The sequence below is a fragment of the Pieris brassicae genome, chromosome 14, assembly GCF_905147105.1.
Source record: "Pieris brassicae chromosome 14, ilPieBrab1.1, whole genome shotgun sequence".
In the NCBI taxonomy this organism is placed as follows: Eukaryota; Metazoa; Arthropoda; class Insecta; order Lepidoptera; family Pieridae; genus Pieris; species Pieris brassicae.
In genome coordinates, this window is record NC_059678.1 from 4,278,119 (window position 1) to 4,302,595 (window position 24,477).

The 24,477-nt window shown below is 34.4% G+C and overlaps 2 protein-coding genes across 2 annotated transcripts; one reads left to right on the forward strand and one right to left on the reverse strand.

The window, feature by feature from the left end:
* Positions 1 to 1,716: 1,716 nt before the first annotated feature.
* Positions 1,717 to 15,970, forward strand: LOC123718223 (4-coumarate--CoA ligase 1-like). The gene is made up of 11 exons (XM_045674677.1): positions 1,717 to 1,851; positions 6,761 to 6,968; positions 8,141 to 8,340; positions 9,038 to 9,174; positions 10,451 to 10,604; positions 11,251 to 11,396; positions 12,967 to 13,096; positions 13,310 to 13,391; positions 13,505 to 13,644; positions 14,603 to 14,764; positions 15,790 to 15,970. The coding sequence occupies exons 1-11, from the start codon at positions 1,735 to 1,737 to the stop codon at positions 15,889 to 15,891; spliced, it is 1,578 nt and encodes a 525-aa protein (XP_045530633.1). The 5' UTR covers positions 1,717 to 1,734; the 3' UTR covers positions 15,892 to 15,970.
* A 1,585-nt stretch (positions 15,971 to 17,555) lies between these two features.
* LOC123717943 (ferritin subunit) lies at positions 17,556 to 24,444 on the reverse strand. Its single transcript, XM_045674211.1, has 5 exons — positions 24,184 to 24,444; positions 21,080 to 21,222; positions 19,684 to 19,818; positions 19,288 to 19,440; positions 17,556 to 17,895 (listed from the first exon to the last, which is right to left on the reverse strand). Exons 1-5 carry the CDS (start codon positions 24,242 to 24,244, stop codon positions 17,740 to 17,742), a joined length of 648 nt encoding a protein of 215 aa, XP_045530167.1. The 5' UTR covers positions 24,245 to 24,444; the 3' UTR covers positions 17,556 to 17,739.
* Positions 24,445 to 24,477: the final 33 nt, after the last annotated feature.

Below are 24,477 nucleotides of genomic sequence, written 5' to 3' on the forward strand. Positions count from 1 at the left end.
TTTTTGAGATTAATCGTTGCATGCATATAAAAATAAAAAAATATTTTCTATTCCTATCCTATAAATATGTCACTACGTCCTGAAAGATGTTCAGCCAGTTAATCAAACAGCTAGACAACTGACTCGGATCAATGACGTTTCATTACTTGCCTAGTCTGTTGTCTGTGAATTTACATTTAATTCCACTATCTGCCACTGGCAAACTCGAAACGAAACAAACTATCAATATGGCGTGTTGATTGTGTTTTCCGGTGTTTTTAATGTCAGATGTTTTATCATTTTATTTCAAACGCTACGGCTGAATATTTTTAACGGCTAACTAAGCTATTTGACTGCGTCATATATATACAATATTTTATAATTTAACCAAAACCTTTTTATCAGGTTAGGTTAAATGTAATCCAACCCGCCTTAATAAACATTATTCTAAATGAATGAAGTCTTCTGTCTCTCTTTGTCACAATACGTCAGAACGAGACGAAATATTACTTCAATTAAAATAGTGAGACCAATGAATGAGTATCGTCATGTTGTATTCCGTGACGAAGGCGAAGGCAGGCACGTCGAGCTGATGCGGCTGCATCACACTAGAGGTACTCCACTCCGGGGAGATTGTGAACCTTGGCCTTGATGGCTGGAGCCATGAACGTCGTGAATCACCACGTCATCATCTGGATAGCCGAATATGGGTTATCATTCAGATCACACACACATTTTTACAATTTTTAGATATTCCATCTGATGTTGTGATTGGATCTTACATAACTGTTCAAAATCAGATTAATTTCAAAGTGAACAATTGAAGTCCTTCATCAAAATCGGTTGAGTAGTTATTGTATGTCTGGTGGCTTGTATAGTATACATACATAATATTATGAAATATTAACAATTTATCTAAAATTTAAATCTAAAATCTGATTAAGAAAGCTATTAATGAATTCAATGTTAAGAAAAACACGTTTTGAACGAATTAAAGCTATGTATTATTATTAAGAACGTATAATTATTTACATAATTTTAACCCGACGTTTCGCGTGCTTTTCAGCGTGCGTGGTCACGATTATCACGGTATAAGTTTTTATTTATAATACATAGCTTTAATCCGTTCAAAAAGTGTTTTTGTTAATGTGTAAAAGCTATTTTAACAAAAGACAATACTATGAATTCCATGTTCCAATTAAAAAACTTAACAAAATAATTATTAACATAACTCAAAGCTTTCTTTAAAAGCGCTGATACCAGTGGTTACCAAGGTGTGATAAGTATTACCTGCCTATCTTTACAGGACAGACGCACTCTGGCCCAATGCTTACGTCCTACTGCGTGGACGACTTTTCTAGCCAGATCTTCTAACTCAAGCTAAATTTTCTGACTCTAGACGGAGAACAAGTCAAACTACTCTTTTCCCGGTTAATACAAATAAAAATAACTTTTCTCGTAACCCCTTAAAAGAAATGTTTGCCCAGTATAAAATGTATTTTCCCAATTGGATATTTTTGTTACGTTTAATGAGAGTTTTGAATTTATTGCGTTCAATATTATTTGGATGAACTGTCACAAACGATAATTACGAGGAAATTTTAAATAACTATTGTAACCTTGTACATTTAAACTAAATTGAACACAGCTTTTAAATGAGCACAGATAAACGTAACATGATATTTAATGAATATATTAACGTTGATAAATATAAATTGCTTTACCGTATCATTTGGAACTAAGTTTTCAAGAGAAATGTTAAAAAGCAACAATTACATATACGGCGGCGATGATGGCGTTGTACCATCACATATACATTTTGGAACATTTATGTTATTTCGTGCAAAACATTATGATACAAAGATCGCTATGGTGAGTTAGAAAACTTAATTTATTAAGCTATGTGTATAATTATTTTACATGTAAAATAATTATTATATTAGCCGCAATCCGTTAAAAACGTGTTTTCTTTCAGTACTGTACATGATTGTTATGGTTAGGTTTTAATAAACAATTTATTGAACGTACAAAAGATATTTGTATTAATAATATTTTCAACATTTCATCCGTCTCAACTAGATGGCTGTTTTTTCACAGTACACTTTACAAGAAATTATCTTTTGCGAACTAGCAAAGTGTGGAATCGACTCCTGGTGTACTTCCTGGGAGTTTCGACCTCCAATTGTGTAAAAAGAGTATTATAAAGAGTAAATAGTATAGAGCCAGTAACCCACTAAAATAGATGTCCATGGGCTGCGATGACTGCCCATTTTAGGTGTCCCATTTGCCCCCTATCATATAAAGTAAAATAATAAATAATTACTTCAAAAAATTGTTCTGACGTTGCACATATTTTTATATTATCTGTTGACTTATTAGACTTCAACAGCTGGGAGATATGATCACCAATAGTGTAAGAGAGCATACTCTCTCAAAGGCCGGATACGCACCTACTAAAATGGGCTGTGATGACTGAGCTTTTTGGACGTCCCGTAGGCACATATACTTGTAGAAAAAAATTCATACGGATTTGCTTAAATCGCTGTCTAAAGGCTACCACTGACAATACGTCCATTAATCCGAATGGAGTAGTCGTCGTCCAAGATCGTCCATGAATGGTAAAAAAATACTCCATTTGAATGGACGTCAGGCAGCTCTGGATTTCCAAACGGATTGAAATCCATGCGTCCAGGCCAAATGGACGTCATCCGCGGCCGTCCGTCAATGTCAGAAACGTGCGCCACGCCATATCAGTCGGAAGCAATCCGAATTGTCCGTGAATGGGCGAAACGGCGTCCATTATTTTGAGGTTATTGTTTCAGTTTATGTTTTGATGTCGATGGTGGTTTATGGTTTACTTGTCAAGCGTTATAATTTTTTTTTATTATGTCTTTGTCCGCGCGTGACGTTGTGTTGCAATTAATAGAAAAATATAAATCATATCCATGTTGAGAAAAGAGAAATGCAGCGATGAATGCTTTGTTGGAATTGTTTAAAACAAAGGATCCAGAAGCCAAGCTAGATACGGTTAAAAAAAAGATTACCACTTTAAGAAATTGTGTAAATAGGTATTTTTGTCTTTTTTAATAAAATACATACAACTGCTGCCACCAGTGAAGTATTGTTATCCATAGTATTATTTATTTCCGTTCCGTACGAGCAAAGTTCGCATTGACGCCATGCATCCAAATGGAAGTATTGTGAATGGTACCATATCTCGATAAATTTCCATTTGGAGTGCATCCAAAAGGAAGTCTACTAAATGGATGTATCGTCAGTGGTAGCCTTAATGCAGTACACGGTTGACTGGAAATAGATATCCATTTTACATGCCTTAAATAAATGTATATATTTGTCTCCTTATTTATTATTTTTACACTAATTATAAATAATGCATTTTGTGAATTCAGCCAGTGTTCAACTTCCATCAGTGTCAAAGCGCAAGACGCGCGTGAAATGAAGGCCAATAAAAAACACAAATGGTTTTTGAATTTACGTCGTTCAACATATACTAATTAGTTTTATAACATTTATATATTAAAGTACACGACGTCATATATGCATATAATGCAGTTACTACAGTATATGTTGAACGCTATCTGGTCTTAAATAGTTGCACGGTTTCTTAGTTTACTCTATATTAACCACTTGTATTACAATAGAATATGAGTGTAATAATGAAGTGCTAATTGCTATGTACCGAATGAATGCAATTTTAACAGTCAAAGAGCGTGCCTACGTCTGTGCTCTCGGGGTGTAACTCCCATAATTTGGGAAATCGTCACGCTTATAAGTGATCGATATGTACGAACCTTAGCACGTACATAGGTGTCATCACGCTTAATTCTAAGAAAGCCTGAGTGCGCAAAATGTACAGTCTTTGCTCGTACACTAATAATAACAAAAATACAATAAAAAAAAATGTGTGTGTGTGTCAGCTACGACGCACGATTGGAGTTTACTCCTTACGAACGATAATTATGATATATATCGAATAGAATAGAAAAAAAAGGGTAAATGAACGTATCTGCTAAAATGATAAGAGAAACAAACATTTATCTGTAATTATTAGGATTATTTATATTACTACAATAAAGCGTATTACATAAAGTATGTTACAAAACAATATAAATAATAATAATAATTGTGTTCAATTTATACAAATACAATTTTAGAGAGAGAATGAGTTCAATCCTACAGATATATATGTTTGTCTCTTTCTACGTAACGCCTCAACTTTTCGTGTTACACTTGATTTTACTCCTCATAAAATTTCCGTACCGGGCCTTATAACTCAAATCGTTTCTTAAGGAGTAAACTCCAATAATTTACTTAATTTAAGTATTTGTGTACTAGTGATTTTTTGCTTAATAATGCGGATTTGGTACCAGATAGGTGCTTAACAACGCTTTTCTTTAAATATATATATCGGAAAAACTGGATCCGTGTTGTTTTTAACTATGACGTCGTTTACTTCATTGGTATTTGTATATTCCATAGCGAAGATAATTCCAAACAATAAACTCCAATAACACAACACTTTATTCAAGTAATTTACAGAGATGTCAACAGTACGAGCACTGGCAAACAAATCCTCTTTTCACGGTTGGTAACTGCTACACTCTCCCTCGTGAGGGGGGTGTTTTTCCCTGTTCGGGGCGTATGCCCCCTTCAGGTGGTGTGTCGGTTCGCGCTCTGCTGATACAGAGCGGTACGGGGGCGGGCATATAGCCCTTGATGGGGGTTGTGGCGCGCGCGGAGATGCGGCCCGCTGCGCGCAGCCGATGGGGTCATATCCGGGGTGTCAATTCGGTGAGGAGGGGGCCAAGGTGTAATCTCGACTTGGCCCTGGTGTCGTGATCGGTGGTGGTATCGGGCAGCTTGCGCGGCTCGCGGTCAAGCTCCACCGGGTGAGACCCCCGGTAGCCCCGGAGAAGGCCCAGCGATGCGACCAGCGGTCGAAGCCGCGGTTGCTGCCCTGGTGCCGTCGGGACCCGCGGAGAAGAGCTCACGCGGGTACTTGTATCGGTCAGGCGGCCTGGAGTGCCACGGCGCGATGTTTTGGAGGTGAGGATGTTGAGAGTCGTCCGCTCGATCAAACATCCTCATCCCTCTTTTTACTTCGATGCGCACCCATTTTATAGGCGATGTGGTGGGACTCGCCACAGTCCCACCACATGTGACTGTGGTGGGTACATCGTTCGGAACACGTGCTCGATGACATACTTATTTTGCTAGTGTTGCATTTTGATTTGCGCCGATATATATCAAATAAGAATGTATCAAACTTTGGATAAGTCGTGTTTATTTTGCGAAGAAGTCGAATGAGAGTCGAAAACCCAAAGGTGGGTTTTTGCAGATGGAATTTGGAGAATTCTGCTGATTTTAAACCCTGGTAATGAATAAGGGCAGCAAGAGAATAATAAGAACAATCCTGTCCTGCCAGCATGCAAAAGAAAGAAGCATATTGAAGTTGAGGAGAATAAACAAAACAAGAAATGCGGAAATTCGTAAAAAAAACCTTACAGAAGCACTTGTACACTAAGGCTTAAATGGGCAGGTCATATTGCTGGAGCGCGAGATAAAAGATGGACTCTGGAAATAACAAAATGGACTGGACCTACTGGAAAGAGATGTATAGGACGACAAAAGAATAGATGGACAGATGACGTTATAGAACTAGCGAGGGAAAACTGGATGAATGTTGCTCAAGACAAAGAGAAATGGAAAAATATGGAGGAGGCTTTTACCCTAAAAGTGGCCATACAAAAACTAGACCACTAAAAAGAAATCTTAACTAACCACTTGTTGTATGAATTAATTAATAAAGCTTTAATAATGAATAAGGGACAACAATGTTAGTATTCTGAGGGGTTACTGTGATAGACCGTTTAACAATTTGGATAGGAACGTTACGTAATGAGAGAAAATAAGCAGAATCCAAAACGGATTGGTTACGATACTAATCCTCATTCGATAAACATTAAACACTGCTTATAAAATATCCTCTAGAAGAGGGAAACAAGAGGCAAGTAGATAAGCAGCAGATAAGGGAGGATGATACAAAAGGCGGGTCCAATGTGGATTCGAACCGCTAGAGAACGAAAAAATTGGAAATAATTAGAACTGGCTTATATTCTAAATTTAGGATATACACGAGGATATCTAATCTACGGAAATTATTTTGTGCATTTTTAACAATTTACCAAATTTTACTTTCTTGAAATAGATCGCAACAACAATAAAGATTATAAAAGTTACTGCGACAGTTTAAAAACAAGTGGTGATAATCTCTGTTTCATGTGGTCATAATATATCTGCAAAAAATGGTAATAAATTATATTCTAGACATTCGTCAAAATTATAGTCGTAATGTGCGATTACGGTAATTATGTTTAAACAGTGAAACAATCGTAAAACGCCTTTGCTTTTTAATTAGATGAATAACTGTAATATTTATTTAGTTATTTTTTAACTATTTCCACTAAATACATAACGAAACTGTTCAAATAGTCGATCAAATTTGATTTGTACATTTGTTTGTTTGTAGCTATTAACAAATTAATATATTTATATATATGTGTATACGTAATGTACTTAGTTTAGTATTCTAGTAACAATAGTAAAATAGTGATAATAGTTAATACTTAATAATTACTTTATTTTATTTTTCTTGCAAAAAAATGAGTTTGCTTTTACGACTGTTCCCCGGGACAAGCGATATATAAGCTTACATAACTGTCACAATTTCAAAGACTATAGATGTCAATTCGATTCATAGATTGACGCGGACACAGATAAACGAATGACGTTTAACGAATTTGCGCAATTATCTGTCAACATTGCTCTATCGTTGAAAAAGCTGGGAGTTGGTGTCGGCGATGTGGTCTGTGTCTGTAGTGAGAAGCGGATGGAGTTTATGCCTACAATAGTCGGGGTTTGCTGTACTGGAGCCAGTTTTGCTGCAGGAGACAATAGCGTTAAGAATGGTGAGTTCTGAGAAATACAAACTATATTATTATATTTATTAGCCTATTGTATGTTTACAACCTTTAGTATGTAAGTACAAAATGTAATGTTTTTTGAGTCAAATAAAGTTTTTTTTTAACTGTACACATTTTAATTTACGAGTTATATTTGTGTATGTTATCTTTTATTCCATCCCGTTCAACCCTAAATCTCCTTCCTATATCAAAAATTACTTCAATTTTTGGGAGCCCATAACTATAGCTTACGTTCTTCCGAAAACTATACCATTGAAATCCCATCTCATAACTCCTCCTGTCTTGGCGAATCCTTTAAGGTCTCTGCAGTTAGGCTATGGAATTCACTTCCCGTCCCTATTCGCGGAGCTCCTTCTCTATCTTCCTTTAAATTTCTTCTGTAGAAACATTACCTGTCCACATCGTATCCCTAACTTTCGTACTAACTACTAACTGGCATGAGGCTGATCTTAAATTATCGTGGTTCATGTGCACTCTCTACTTTTAATTTCTCATGTATCTTTTTTTAGTTAAGTTTTGTTTTGTTCCTGTTTAGTTTTGTCTTAATAACTATACGTAATATTTTTGCAATACTTGCCTATCTTATGTAATTTAATACATTTTTCTTCTCACAGTGGTTGCCTGGAAGAGATCGCTCGAAAGCGATAAGGCCGCCAGTTGCACTCCTTTTTATTAAATTATGTTCAATTTTTACATTGTAATGCAACGAAGTGGTAATAATTAAAAATAAAAAAATGTTTTTGGATGTAAGATGATTTTTTAGTTTAGAGTTCGTTAGCAACAGGTTGTGGTGTTGATCATTCTCATAAAAGGTTAAAGGTTTGTGGACTCAGTCTCCGTACTAAGGTCCGTTGTGCGAAAACTCGTTTTGAATAACTAAGCTAGCCTAGCGACTTCCAGAAGCACACAAGTCTCCCTGGAACTTTGCAGGCTTCATGGAGCGACCTCTCTGCTCCGAGGATTTCCGTACGTTGGTTCTCCTCCTCGCATTCCAGGATGATGTGCGTGACTGTTTTTTTCTGCGCTGAAATAGCCTCTGCATACGGGGTCAGTTGACCATTCCACTTCGGCCGGAGCAACAAAGGCTGCATATGTTACGATTCTTAAACATATGTTTATATATATCGTTAATTTAGTAAAATATAATGTTTTTTCAGATGCATTTCTCTACCGCTTGAAAATCTTGAAGCCAAAAGTTTTGTTCATATCCCAAGCGTCGTATGAAATACATAAACATACTTTGTCTACAATGAACACAGAACATATAGTTATATACGGTAAGGGACCGGAGAAGACTTTCGAAGAGTTCCTCAGTGAAAGTGCTGATGTAGAGGAATTTGAAGCCACACCTGTAAAGGTAATTGAACGGTTATTGAAAATAACCTTTATTTGTGTAACAACTTTAAATTTACACATAAACTTTGATATATAATTAATTTCTATGCACCGACTATTCAAAGTTACACCACACAAAACAGAATAATTACACAAACACAAATCCATTGTTATTCGTTCGTCAGTAATCTTGAATAAACGAAATGGCGCGAAGCAAAACTTCGCATAACTGTCACGCTCGTTCTCTATGAGCACAGACTACATTATTTATTATTTGAAAATACATTGTAAATAAATGAAATGCCGCGAAGCAAAACTTCGCACAGCTGTCACGCCCGTTCTCTATGCACAGACTACATTATTTACAATTCGATGAATAAAGAGGTTTTGTATGTCTTTATTGAAACTCTGTATAGTCGGTGCAAACAATTACAGTCAAAACCATTTTCTTTTAGACATATCGGTTATATACCAAAATCAAAGGTCCCGGCGGGTAAAAGTATTAGGTACTTAATAACAACGTCATCGGTTTTTACGACCATCGGTTTTTGTAGTCCCTTCGATATCGTTATAACAGATTTTGACTGTATATGTTTCTGTTATTTAAAAGTAGTAGCAGAAATGAAATAAAATTCCTTTAGCAATACATTTTATTCTCGTGTTAGAATTGTGAAAGGTGTTATTTTCTATTGCCGTCATGAACGAATTCTATATTAAAGGGAACGAAGGACATCGCTGTAATACAATTTTCGTCGGGCACCACAGGACTTCCAAAGGCTGCGAAATTGACACACTTTAACTTTATACACGCTATAACTCAGAGTGAAAGAAAGTACCAGGGTTTTGATGTTAACAAGTATGTCTTTTTTATTTTATAATGAGAGATTGAAACCCAATCTATGATCAAGTGTATCTAAAAGTCTTATGCCCTATGCGTGATTATTAATATTAAAAAAATCATTGTTCACTAAGAAACTTAAATGGCTTTTAAGGATTACTAAATTTAGAATCAAATTGCCCTCTGTAGGGCGCGGCCCCACGTTAAGGCAGACCGATCTAGCGTCTATGTAGTATGTATGTGTTTTAATCCAGACAGGTTTTTATTTTTTTTATTGTCTATAATAGAAAAACAACTATGTAAGTTGTTAGGATTTTTTTCATTTATTATTTCATTAATTCTACTGCATTTATCATGAATAGTGTTCAGAGGAGTTGTTCGGAATGGGAGCCGAGTTTCATCATTCATTTTATCATCAAGGCAGAATACGAAGTTCCAGAACTAAGCGATACCGCGCACTACCACCAGCTGCCCACGGAATTATTTCCGAACCAATTCGATTTACGGTCCTTTATAAGAGCGTACCATTTCTTAAAAGGACGCTGAGACACTTGAGTGTCTTGGGCGGCGGCTATCACTTAACAGTAACGACTAGTTTTTAAAAATCGACTTAATAGTATTAATAGGAAAAATTAATACTCAGTAAAAGATTATTTCCGACACATTATTAAAGTGAAACTTCTTTATCGGCGTTGGAAAAAAAATGACCGTCACGTTTTTGGGTTACGCGTCCCTACCACGATTGATTCGAAGCCATTTGTAACAAAAATATATACGATAACAATGATAGTAATAATTCTTACAATTAATGAAATTCTGTAATAATCTTAGTAGTAATAAGGTAAAATGAAATAATTGTATTATTTGTATTCATGCCTATGATAATAAAAGCCTTGTGTTAAACTTTATCTAATTTAAATGTATTTAACCAATTTCTGTAAAGTTGCATACAGTAGATCATTTTTAGAAAAATAAGTTTATATGTACACACATATAAGAAGTGAAACTAGCACACGCACACATTTTTATTATTAATATTAATTTGATAACGTATAATATAATATGTATGATACAAATAATTTAAGAATTAACTAATTGATATGACTCATAATGTAAAATGTCAAACTCCTATTAAGTCAAATTTTGCCCGCCATTATGTGTCGCAGAACTTTTGTACCATTGTTTTGTAGGATATTCCTGCAATAAATAAATAGTTATTGTTAATTATCAGCTGCTTCTCCTGCCCATTTGCACCCTCTACTAATAACAATAATAAACACACATATTTTTTTAGTAAATACGCGGGGTCAATGTCGCTGGCCACGCGTGAGTGGTACTACACATATGGTCTGTTTCATACAATAATTACGTTGTCAGTTGGCTCTTGCGTCGTGTTCACGAGGGAATATATTGTTGAAGATTTTCTTCGTGCTATTCAACAGTATAAGGTAATTAAGACATTCTTTATATACATGTATATAACATGTATGTATATACATGTCAAAACAGTTTTCGTCGACATCCTAAGACGGTCATAAATCAAATTTCATCTTACTGGAAACGTCTCTAACTTGTGGAAAAATCGAGAAACATCTCAGTCAATCCGTCCTCGTAACAATAATTTTTTATGTGTAATATTTTTGGTTTCTTTCTTGTCTAGTTGTATACCGCGTGAACGCATAATTCGTATCAGTTTATTCCTTAATAAAGACAAAAAAAATTGTGCTTTTGCTTCATTCATCATATTTTTATAACCACTTCCAAAAACGGTGATAGTTTGAGGTTATATGCTCACTGTCAAATAACACACTGAGGAGGGAGAGGAGAAATCGTCTGTCCGAGAGAGAGTGAGAAAAGAGATTCCTGCTTACCGCTCCCGTATGCGCCGTAACGCGTTACGTAACGAAGCGGTTTTCCTTTTTGTCTAGGCTTCAGATTTCAGTATCTATAACGTGTTTATGTTTCTAATGGACGTGATCGAAATCGTCTAGGACACTTGGGGATGTCAACAACGGAGGGGTGAAACACACACTCACTCACGCACGGATGGTTTAAATCTGAGTGAGTCTGTAAACATAACAATTTCTTTCCCAGATAAAGTATCTGCAAATCGTCCCAAATAGTTTGATGGACATAAAAAATTGTGTGAATTGTCACAAATATGATTTATCATCTGTGGAGCATATTTACAGTGCCAGCTTACCCATTGGTAAAGATTTGATTAGTGGTGTCAATATCAAGTAAGTTTTCTTACGTCACGATTTTATTAATCTATATTATTACTTATATGGACATTGTGTTCGTTTTTACAACAAACTCCCAAGCTCAATTAGAGAATTATCCCTGAAACTAGCCCTCGTTAAACGTAAATTAATCAATAAAGCTTTTTATAAAATTGATTGGATTGATTTGCTCCAGTTCAAACAATTTGGCGGAAAGTTTCCTGTTAGTTCTTGCCCGCTCTACGCGCTTGACTTGCGAGCTGGTAGTAAATGTAAATTTGTAAATTTACCTTCCTAATTAATTCATCAATTTAACTTCTTTTCTGACGTTCATAAATGTACTTGTTTACCTATATGAATACATTTTGAGTTTATATAATCTATATATCACCGGAATATAAAAAAAAATCCGCAACAAATACATGCATATTACGTGATACGGACCTAACGTATAGAAAATAGAGACGCACTACAACCTCTGGACTTGATCTCAGACTTCTGTTTCGTGGTAAATTTTCTTAACAGTCATCCGTGCCTGACATTTTTCTGACGATCGTTTACCGTACGAGTGTTCAATGAGCGTTTAGTCTATTAGTACATTCGAATACGACTTTAGCCACAAGGCCAACAGGGCTCCCAAACCTCACACATGTTAAAATTAAGACAATTAAATAAGAAAATATGTTATAGAAAGGATAATATGTGAGTTAATAATAAGAGAATTAGAGAATATCTTCCTCAATAGTAGCCCGCAATATAGCACACAACTCACCAATGGGGAAGTGTTGAAGATGTCGTATGGATCGCTAAGAATCTGCGAATTTATACCCTAAATACATAATTTTAGGAATAAAGAAACTAACAATACAACACAAAAAATTTTCATCTTAAACTCTTGAGATTAACATGTATAATGATTAAGTAATGTCCGGCTTCGCATCGCTAGATATTTATTTTATTTACTGTATGAGTTTGTTATTTGAGTTTATTAATTGCGTTAAAACAGAGGGGATTCAAAATGGCGGATTCCTTGCCAGTCCGCTTGAATAAACTAAAAATAAATATACCAGTAAAATTAAAATTTACATTGTTATTTATTCGCGTTTATTCGTCGTGCGAGGGAAGCACCAGCTCTGGTGGCATCGTTAATACCAGGCGCCAAATCTTTAATACCCGTGCAGTTGAACCCCTCAGTCAAAAGTCACTACTTTTTCTATTTTACTATGTTCTATTTTATAATTAAACATGTTTCTGGGGAATAACTAACCAATCTAATGGTGACATGTAAAGTTTTGACCTTGTGGCTCCAGTGGTTCGATCCTCAGCTGTGCACCAATGGACCGAACCTGAAGGAAAATTATCAGAAAACCGGCATGTTGAAAATCGATTAGACAGAAGGTGTAGGCCACGGATCTCCACATTTCTCGCTTCATCCACCATGTCAGTTGAGTATTTGTCCCTTCTTTGGTATCCCCTGGATTTCGTCCATGTACGACAAGGCTCACTCAACCACGACGTCAACCACGCTTCCTCTGTATCACCTCGTCTATAAAATATTAATTTAAAAGTATAAAATATTATGTTTTAGCTTTCCCAACGTCAAAGAGATAAAACAAAGCTATGGAATGACAGAGTCAGGTTGTGTTATACACGAGGAAATCCCAAATGGGGACAAATTGGGGACTGTTGGAACGGCCTGCGTAGGGACAGTTATAAAGGCGAGTTTAATATCAAATAATGTACCGGCAAACATCTTTAACAAATGTCATTGCCTGCGAAGAAGCGATTTTTAGGCAGTGACGTGTCGATCGCGTGATTGTCAAATCAGTTGACGTTTGCGTCTCGCGCTGTACGATGCGCAAACTTTCCCCCACTCCCTTGTTTAATACTCAAGAAGTTTGCCGGTATCTGTAATCTTGTGGGCTTTGTAGGTGGTTGATATAAAAACAGATGAAGCGCTTGGGCCGAATCGTCGCGGAGAGATACGATTCAAATCTTTGTCTTTGATGGCTGGTAAGACGTTCCACTTATTGGAATTTTGTAATTGTTATCACGTTCAATAGTTTGCCGTTTAACGGGATTTTTGTAAATGGCGATTCTGAGATGTAAGGAGTTTATATTTTCAGGTTATGTTGGTGAATTAGATCGTGATTATTTGGATGAAGAGGGGTTTTATAAAACTGGTGACGTCGGGTATTATGATGAAGACAAATATTTTTATATCGTGGATAGATTAAAGCATTTGCTGAAGTACAAAGGAGCGACGGTATTCAGATTAAATTAATCACTTCCAGAAGTTTACCACGGATCCACCTGCCACGGTCCACCTCTGTCTAGTCATCCTGGCTTTGGTCCTGGTACGACCAGGCTTACCCAACTCGAGCATCCACAGTTGTCTATCCTACTCGTAATCATTTATCCTTTCTCCGTGGCCAAACCTTTTAACCATTCCTATTTGTATCCAGGTCTTCTGTCTCGCTAAGAAATCTACGAGTCAATTATTTTTTGCACCGCAGTATTGTAGAGGAAGAAGATGCTTTTCCTCCCTGGCAGAAGATCGCAATAGAAATTTCGAGAAGTTTTTTTTGGCAGGAAGCTCATATTGATATTAAGTGATATCGCTCATGGATACTATCAATGCAATAGGGTTTGCGTTGCTGGCCTTTAAATTGTTTTATAGAACATGGGTAAACGGGTTGGAGCCTCATCTGATGTTAAGTAATATCGCCCATACACACTCTTAATGACAAAGGGCTCGCGAGTGCGTTGTCAGCCTTTGAATGGTTTAATGTATTGTTTTATGGAATAGCTGGCGAACGGGCAGGAGGCGCATTGGATATTAAGTGATATCGCTCATGGACAACGATGCCATAGGGCTCGAGAGTGCGTTGCCGGCCTTTGATTGGTTTGATTGATTGTTTTATAGAACAGGGGGTGAACGGCTCATCTGATTTTATTGATACCATCCATGGACACTGTTATACAAACAGAGGGCTCGCGAGTGCGTTGCTGTCCTTTAAATGGTTTAATATGTTATTTTATAGAACAGAGGTTAAACGGGCAGGACGCTAATCTGATGGGATACCGTACATGGATACTCTTAACCGGGTTCGCAAGTGCGTTGCCGGCCTTTAAATAGTTTTATTAGGTCGGGGGAGGAGCAAGAGCCTCTTGAAAATTGTGCCCACGTTGCACATTTTTTATTTTATCTGTTGACTTATTAGATTTCACCAGCTGAAGTAGAGATGGCGCTTATCAAGCATCCGGGTTTGAAAGACGTTGGCGTTACGTCACATCCGTTTAGCGAAGCGCCTGTTGTATTCGCAGTGATTCAACCCGGCTGTGACGTCACATTGCAAGAAATTAATGATATTCTTCACGTTGAGGTAAAAAAGTTAAATACTTTAGTATGCCTGGTCTGTGCTAAAAACTAACGGCCTTCGTGATTCGTTTTTTTTTTGTCCTCTATGAACAGTCAAGTGTCAATTGTCTATAACATTGTTCTTTTTCTCTCAATATAGAGCACAATAGTTGATAAAATTTTGCATCTACATTTTTTTAGCGCGAATTTTTTCTTGTAAATGTAGATCTTAAGAAGTATTGATAGATAAAGTATTGTTTTTAAAAAGAGATAAATGAGTGATATTTTAATATCGAAGATTTTTTAAATAATATGTTAATTGAAGTCGAAAGCTTAGATATTCTAAATCTGCTAAGCCATCCCTCCCAGTTTTGCCTCCAGGCAACCCTAATTAAAGAAGACAGTAAGAAATGAAAATAATTGTGAACTGGGAGACTTTATTAATAAGACAATATTTAAATGTAAATATTAATAAATGCAAGTAATGCTTCCCACTGTTCTTGATCGATTCCAGGATTTGTTTAGTCCATTTTTAGGTTTTAATACCACGAGAATAATGCAGGAAAAATGAATTTTGATTAGAACTATGTGACGTAACATTAACTAAGATACATATAAATATATTTTAGTTAATAAGTAGAAGCCAAAGAAATAACTTGAAGCCAAAATGAGCCCTTTAGTTCCTACACTCGTAAATTGTTATATAACATTCTCGTTTTCGTTAATGTCTATTAAAGTCGAATACACTTATATTCTTTAAAGGTATCAAAAGTGTACTTAGTTTTAAGAACTCTTCAATAAGTCAAATTAGTTTTTTGTTAATCCAGCCCCAATCCCGCGAATTTTTTGTTAGTGTTTTTATGTTTTAAACGATAAAAGTCCAGTTGACAGTTGACCCCTACCTTCACACAAAGGACATCCCTCGAACAACCGGCACAGAACTTTTTTTTTTTCTATGACCACGGAACTTAACTCTAGAAACAGCCTCGTTCTTCGTTCGAAAACACAGATAAAAATAATTTGAACAAGTGAAAACGCATTTTCTTTCAGATACCATCAGCTAGTTTATCAGAAATTAGATTTGTCGAGGCGATACCTCGCGGTGTTGGAACGAAAATTGACAGACACGCGTTGAAAAACATGTTAAAATAGGTTTTATATACCATAAATGTTTTATGTAATTATAACGTTACTTAAGAGTGTGACTTATATCAATTACAATCTAGCTAATCCAATAATTAAAAGCCTTTTTATTTCTCGCAAAAGAACAAAGTAAACTTAATCCTATTATACATATGTGTATTTTTCGAAGTGAACCTTGTTTATAGGCATTGGAAAAAAATTACCATCACATTTTTCCGTTACGCACCATCTATTTCTTGTCCCAACCACGATTGATTTGAAGAGATTCGATAACAAAAATATATCCGATAACAATGACAGTAATAATTCTATTACAATTAATGAAATTCTGTAATAATCTTAGTAATAATAAGGTAAAATGAAATAATTGTATTGTTTGTATTCATGTCTATGATAATAAAAGTATTTTGTTAAACTTTATCTAATTTGACCAATTTCTGTGAAGTTGCATATTATAAAAGATCATTTTTCAAAAAATAAGGCTATAAAGAAGTTTCACTTCATATGTGTGTACACCAGTACACGCACACATTTTTTTTGTGACATTTAAATTTAGTTTACTTAAATTGTCATAAGACATCTTATATATATATAATGAATCCCTTTTTCCCTTGGTCACGGCATCACGCGTGAACGGCTGGACCGAATGCTTGCTTGAATGCTAATGCTTTTTTGTTCTGTCTTTTATTGTCAGGAGAAGGTTCTTATGAAAGAAAAAAATAATAAAATTACGCGGAAAATTATAAAATTTAAAAATACCTTTGTCACGATGCCAAATTTTCTTTGTGACTTATGCAATTAAAAAAAATATTATACTATATCTACTATACGCAACTTCTTTTATGTAACCTTATGGAGTTTGACATAACATTGACACAATGCGTGCAGCTAATATCGTCAAAGAGGATGAAAGAAAAATGAGTCAGAGTTATTTTATTGATATAATACATATAAAATAATTACAGTCGCTAATTGTTTGTGGCATTAATCTTGAAAATCTATGTTTTTCACATGGCCAGTTATATGTCGGAATACCAACAAAACTATTTACATGCGCCAGAAAAACAAACAAACAATGTTGTATATCATAAAGCATTTTTAGTTAATTATACCAATTCGAAATCAATATTAATACAAGACAGTTTTAGATAAGAGTTTGTATACCCTAGATTTAGTACTATGATGTGGTAAACTTTAAAATAAATAATTAATAAGTGACAGCCACTGGTAATTTAGCTATATTTATAAGAGACTAACTCACTTACGAAAATTTCCGTAACTTAAAAGGTTTAGTTCTCTTTTGGGGCTTGTTCCCGTTATAACAAGTCGGATTGCGTCGAAACTTAAAAGTCATATGTCAAATATTTTTTTTTATATATGGCCCGCACGGTTTGTGCATTGTGACCCAGGGTAAAAACAGGGAAACGGGTAAAAAAATATAATTATCAAAGGGAAAGGAATTTAAGAATGGAAATTAAATTAAAAAAATAAAAGATCAATTCTTATAGAGCTACATATGTCAAATCTTATACATACGGAAGTCATATTTACCGCGAAATCATAATGCCTGTCACAGATAGTGTATCATAAAGCTTTGTCTATGTTTTGTAATTTTTGTTATTTAATTTATCTAATAAATATCACACATAAAAAGATGTAATAAAACTCCAGGCGGGTGGAATATAATTTATTAAATAAAATTCTGAACTGATTTTTGAATACACTATTTGTAAATAGTGGAGTTAAAATTTGTACATACTATGACACAAAATATTAAAAAAATGACTGGCAATTAATAAAAACTTCTAAAAACTAAACTGAATAAACATTTTTAATCTATGACTCAAAGATGACATCTTATATGTCAATGCCAAGGAGTTTCTTGTCAAAGATGAATTCTCCAAGGGCCGAATGACGATCCATCATCTTCTTAAGAGTGGTGGCCTTTCCTGCGAGGTCGCGTTGTCCCTTGTATTGTTCTTCGAGGAACTCGCCAGTTAGGTAGTCGACAAGCTAAAACGAAAAAATATATAATTATGTCAGAAATAATTTAGAAAGTCTCGCAATACAGTGAGGAAAGACTGCCTGCGTTAGAGGTACACTGCCACAGGGATCGAACTTTTAAAATTTGTTTTAATTTTTAATTATTATTATTAGTATATTAAGAAAGTTGTAAATATGTTAATTAGTAATAATATTATATATATGTCGCAGCCAACTAGCTTAATTACCCGTTCAATTAACAGCCTAGCCTTTTAACTAAACGGGGCCGTTTAACTAGCGGCCTCAAAGATATTCAGCCGTAGCGTTTGTTACAACATTTAAGGCTAATGCTTAGGCCATTCGATAGAGTAATTATTTGGCTTAAATAAAAAAGAGGAAACATATGAAGTAAAAAATATTTCTTTTAAAATTAAATTACTAAGTCAAATTCACATTATTATTGTCGCTAGAATCGTCCACTGTACTTGTTGTTTTTCATGAAACTTTGGACAACACCATCAAAATTGTGGTTTGCCGACGCCATATTGACAGTTTGAAGAGTTTCGTTTCGAGTTTGAGAGTGGCAGAAAGTGGAACTAAATTTAAATTAACAGTCAAGTAATGAAACATAATTGAGCCTGTTTCATCAACTGGCTGAACATCTTTCAGGCCGCTAATTAAACGGCTACTTTGTTAATTGAACAGCTAATTAAGTTGGCGATATATATATTTATGTGTATACATATATAAAATGTCTATTAATCAGATTTTTTTAAATCTTGGCTGTCACTGTCACATTGCCAAGAAATATGACATAATTTGTACTCAAGGCTTATGGAAAGTTTAAAAGTTTTAACATTTACAATTTAAACAAACAATATATCATAAAATAATTCTAATGATTGAGTGTTTACACTGTGATCAAAACAGATAAGTTTTGATATTTACACTTTTTATTCTAAACAAATTGTTTGACATACAAAAGTCATACCACTGCCACTCATACATAACTAAAAAATATCCCCGAGGACAAATACCCCTAAATATCAACTAAAACCTCTTTTTATTGTACAGTCGGTTTGAGTGATAATTTATAATTAAAATATATTAAAATACTGTTGTAGTAATGCAGATGCAATTTAAACATTTACATATTAATAATTTCTTAACATCTTCTTTAAATTTAGGTTATTAATTTTTCTTTTAATACATTATTTTTAGATCTTTTTCTACTTTTCAAAGTGTTGGGCTATTATTTCAATCTTATGCACATAAGTAACTGCAACACTAAGGGGTTTAGGGGTTTTTTTTGTTTAGTTAAATAAAAAGTACCCTGGGCATCTTGATGCCCCCTAAATTTGGGGGAAACCAAGTTGGCATAACTGTTTTCATAACCACAGTATCTACTAATAGAATACTTACATGGTAGTCATTGTCATCTTGACCGGCGGCGGCCGACCTGTCATGTTCACAATTGACAATGACAGTGCGGATGGCTTTTGTCACTTCAGTTTCCATTTTGAGAGCATCTTCCAACGCCTCCTGTCCACTTGACCACGTCTTGCGTTCTGGGGCCTATTTATAAAAAAAAATACAATGAGAAAACAACTACGGTATTAGTTTGTATTAGTTTTTCGAAAGTTTATTTCCTTAAAAGTAACGTACTTCTGACAAAGTTTCACGAAAATCTAAGTTCTTCTAGAAGAAGAAAACGAACTGTCCCAGGGTCAGCCAGAGTTCCTATTCGACAAGAAACTCCTTAGAATATAAATCCGATCCGCTTGTTTCAAAGTCTCTGAAACTTTAGAATTTACATACCCTGACATTGATGAGCGATGTGAGGTTGTTGGTGAGTTCTCCTCTCATCAGCAGGTATTCGATGAGCTTCATGGCATGTTGACGTTCCTCCTTGCTGGCTTCGAAGAATAGATTGGCGAAACCGGGACGGTTAACCTAAAGAATTCATGGGTCAGTTGACGGATCAACAATATTAAGCAATATTTGGAAATTTACTGAATCTCTTTTTGATGAAACTTGGACTGTTTCCTAACTTTAGGTCTGGGCCTCAGACAGCTGCAGTTCAATCCTACGATCTACGAATGAGGGACACGCTGAACTGGGACAACACTGCTACTTTGAAATATAGAATCTCTGAAATCTAGATAACTTAGTTAAAAGTTTGTGGTTTAACATACGTTTGCCTAGGATTCAGTAAGCTCATCCAATTCCAATAATCTATATGTATAAAACTGAATTCCTATTTCTCTTGGTCACCACACCTGAACGACTGGGCCGATTTCGCTAACTCTTTTTTTGTTGTGTTTGTTATTGTCAAGAGAAGGAAGGGAAATTGAGAAAATTGCGAAGGAAATTAGAAAATTTAAGAATACATTTGTTACTATAGCAAATTCATTACAATTCATGTAACCTTATGGCGTTTGACATAACATTGACAGAATGCGTGCTACAAATATCGTCAAAGAGGATGTAAGAAAAATGCGTCTGAGTTATTATATTGATACAATACATATAAAATAATTACAGTCGCTAATTGTTTGTGGCATTAATCTTGGAAATCCATGTTTTTCATAGTTCCAGTTATATGTCGAAATACCAACAAAACTATTGATAAACGCGCCAGAAACAAACAATTTTGCTTATCATAAAACATTAGAATAATAAACACTTTGTTTCCGAAATATTATTTAGTTATAATACCAATTCGAAATCAATATTCATAGTTAAGACAGGACAACGTCTGTTGGGTCCGCTAGTTATGTAAAAACATCCTTTAAAGTCGCTTAAACTCAACTTAGTGTCCTTCCAGGACGGCGTGCGTCAGGCACAAAAGGCTGATCACCTACTTGCCTATTCGATTAACAAATGATCATGAAACAGATACAGGAATCTGAGGCACAGACCTAAAAAGGTTGTAGCGCCATTGATTAATATTAATATAACTTTCTGTCAAAGTCAAAATAACTTTATTCGTATAGATAATCACGTACACTTATGAACGTCAGAAAATAAGTTAAATTAATTGTAAACCAACATTTACTACCAGCTCGTAAGTCAAGTACAGCGGACAAGAAGGAACTAGGGCTGGAAACTCTTTTTAATCGCCAATTTTTGAGTCATACAAATTGTGGAACAAATCAATCCCAAGGATCCCATTAGGATCATTTAAAACGTCAAATTTAGAACTTTGACTTACCGAATCCCTTGAAAAGTGGGCGCCCATGGCCAAGTACTGGATAGATGCCGACACCTCCATTTGTATCTGCCTTCGTACACTGTCCCTACATCCACGGGACATGGTCACCCATTGTTTTGGAACGTTTACTGGATCCACGTTGCCTGTAATAATATTTTTGGTTTACACTTGTTCAGAAGTCGAAATACGACGAAGTCTCTCGTACACAGAGAAAATGTTTGCCATGGGGAACTTACCCGTAAAGCACTATTAGGATTGTTTTTATGGTCGTTTTGCCTTGGGTGACTGTAACTGTCAAATTTCAAGAATTTTTCATACCAACACGCAACAACCATAAGTTTTAGTTTAGATTGTAATTCTACCAAATAATCGTACAAAATATGAGGGTAAAAACAAATAAATAGTGGTAGTTATTACGTTCTAGACATTCGTCAAAAGGTGCTGTCGTAATATGAGGTTAGTGTCGTCTGTAATTACTTTAATTAAAAATTATATTACTGTAATGTACATTTAGGTATTTTAACGATTTACCCCAAATACGATTATCGATAGGAAAAATTGCGGAGACAAAATTGAATGTTCCGACCTCGGACCTATTTCCTATGTTTTAATATATGTGATTATGTATAGAATACGACATATTTTCTTGTACTTTGCACATTTGAGGTCATTATGCTCTCGTGTTGAAAAAAAAAAGAAGTACTTGAACCGGTCCGTCGAGTTTTGCGTAAAAACTTTTTGATTCAAATTAAGAATTTATTTTAATCGAATATTTTAAAGCTATTATTCTAAATTCAAAAATACTACCATTCTTATACCTCGAAGTTTTGAAAAACATTCTAAATTCAAATATGACAAACATCGACTTTAATGTGAGTCGTGTAAGAAAGTTGGCCAACTTTAACTTTTGCACTAATACATTGACATTTTCTTACCACAGATAACAAATTCATTAAGGTTAAGCGTATGTTATTTTCCTATAGATAAATACGGCTAGTACAAAACTGTTTTTCTAGTTGAAACACACCGCCTCTATTGCTCAGTGGTTTATACTATATTGGGTTCTCGGTCAAAATTGGGTAAGAGACAGAAAGCCGAACCTGTCTAAGAACAATTATGAATATGTGCTTGTCCTATGTCCAACGGGCTTCGCCCTAATATAAATATCTAAAAAAAGTTGTTGCATTTTTAAATACATATGTATTAACTTAATATATATTTTTAAAAGGTAAAAAAAACAAATAACTAATATGCACAAAGTACCTAGTGTAGTACCTACCAGCATAGTTAATGCGACGTTGCCAAGTTTTACTGAACTTTGATCTCAATATATTATCAGAATAACTAATTGCATGCAAATAAAATGTCGTCATCAGACCTGGGTACTTTTTCATAATCCTATTCCAGAAACCCATTTCATATTTGTTCTAACCATATTAGTTTAATAATTTAAAATTGAAAAAGTATATATACAAAACATTCTTTATTTAAATTATATTTCGGCCAATGGACTTGTATCCAGGTCATATAACAAAAAATCATATTCTATGTGTCTATAAGCAATGGAATAGCTTTTTTTCGTATTCACGCATGACTGTTTACACTTTAATAACAGATACAAAACTATTTAAAAGGCTTGATAGGCTGGCAGATGATACATGCCAATATGAACCACAAAATGTAATATTGTTACTGTCTTATGGAAGAATGGTTATCTATTCTAGAATGGTATTCTATTTTCAAAAACCTTCAAAGCCAATGATTCTATAAGCCATGGATATACTTATCTAATCAATGTCATGTATTTGATAAAAATAATTTAGATAAAGTTGAACATACCATCTTTGTAGCCTCGGTAGACAAAGAAAATAAATATTATTAGATTACAATAATGTAATCAAAAATATATCTGTTTTATTACAATACAATACTTAATTATTTTAGATAGATTTAGGTCTGCTGAATTGTCGTTTTATGTCCAGCAGATTTTTGATAAAATCAGTCATTTCAATTTCCTTCTACACAAACCTTTACAAGAGCCTTTATGGTCTCCGTTAGTTACATCACGTTGATTTAGGTCAAAATAATGTTACTGTAGAAACTACATTATAAAGGGTATGTGCTTATAGGTGGATATGTATCTAACTGGGAACATAGGATATTTATAAAAAACATATATATCAGATTTACAAATTAAAGATTATAATTATTTATTAATTGTATTTCTTAATTTGTTTATACTCTAGGAGTTTGAGGACTTTGTTACCTTATAAGAAATATTTACTAAGCATCCATTTTTAAGACATGTTACTTAAATCAGATTTAGTTTTAGGACATAAAACTACTTTATTAAGAAATTAGTAAGTAATTTTCAAATGATTATACAAATTCCTGTTTATTTAACACTGTGTGTATAGATAAAAATATGATACAAATGTTTATAAATTTTTTATAAACTGTTTGTTCAGATATATTTTTTCTGCAGTTGGCAATCATTATAGGCATTACTACCAAAGTTTAATAAACCTTGATGCCTCAGTTTGTATATTTATTTAAAAAAAATTATTGTATATTTACCTCATAAGTATTATATTTCTTTTAATACAACTGAATCATTAATAAATATCATTCTCCTAAAAAAATTAAAATTCTTGCATTTACAGATAACGAGTGTAGGTAGTTTTAGCATAATCCAACCTAATCGAAGCACCTTGATTTATGGCCGTAAACAAATTCTATAAATATAATTAGCAAATGACAAATGATCTCATTTAACCATAAAATAATTTTAATTCTTAGCTCGCAATTTGTTATTAACGCTGTTTCGGAAATTTTTTGACGTTGACACTAGTAACCTTGAATATTAATTTGTTTTGTATCAAATCAATGTACATAAAACCTTAATAACTTAACTAATTTTAAATCAACATTTCCGCAATGAATACCTACTTAAAACGCAGCTTGGAAACGAATATTTTGTTGTCTTTTGTTCGAATTACAAATTGGCAATTGTTTTCTTAAAGGAACTAGGAAATAGTACCGTTTCAACCATAACCATAACCGTAACCATCGGCGATCTATTTACAAAAAGGAAATAAACTTACATTGTGTAGCGTAAGCAGCTGAGCAGACCGCCAGTAAGAAAGCCAGGGATAGGATCTTCATTTTGTCTATATCACAGATATTTTGACGATATTAAAATTATAAATTGACGACGCAAAGGTACACTGTCGTTTGAGAAGTGCCTTTACACTCACTGGCGCAGAAGGCTACTTATCAAATCGAAAAACAAAAACTATTTAGCGTTTATATGTCTCCGATTACTAAAACTGCGCAGTGATAATGAATAAACCATATTGACAAGTAGTTCGGAAACACAATGACACACGACGATAAAA

Excerpts from the sequence above, each read along its gene's own strand:
- LOC123718223 (XM_045674677.1), top strand. The coding sequence starts at position 1,735 with ATGTTAAAAAGCAACAATTACATATACGGCGGCGATGATGGCGTTGTA. Across the intron at positions 8,341-9,037 it reads TTGAAGCCACACCTGTAAAG|GGAACGAAGGACATCGCTGT; the intron begins GTAATTGAACGG and ends TCTATATTAAAG. Across the intron at positions 9,175-10,450 it reads CAGGGTTTTGATGTTAACAA|TAAATACGCGGGGTCAATGT; the intron begins GTATGTCTTTTT and ends ATATTTTTTTAG.
- LOC123717943 (XM_045674211.1), bottom strand. The coding sequence starts at position 24,244 with ATGAAGATCCTATCCCTGGCTTTCTTACTGGCGGTCTGCTCAGCTGCT. Across the intron at positions 21,223-24,183 it reads AGCTGCTTACGCTACACAAT|GCAACGTGGATCCAGTAAAC; the intron begins GTAAGTTTATTT and ends ATATTATTACAG. Across the intron at positions 19,441-19,683 it reads CATCGCTCATCAATGTCAGG|GCCCCAGAACGCAAGACGTG; the intron begins GTATGTAAATTC and ends TTTTATAAATAG.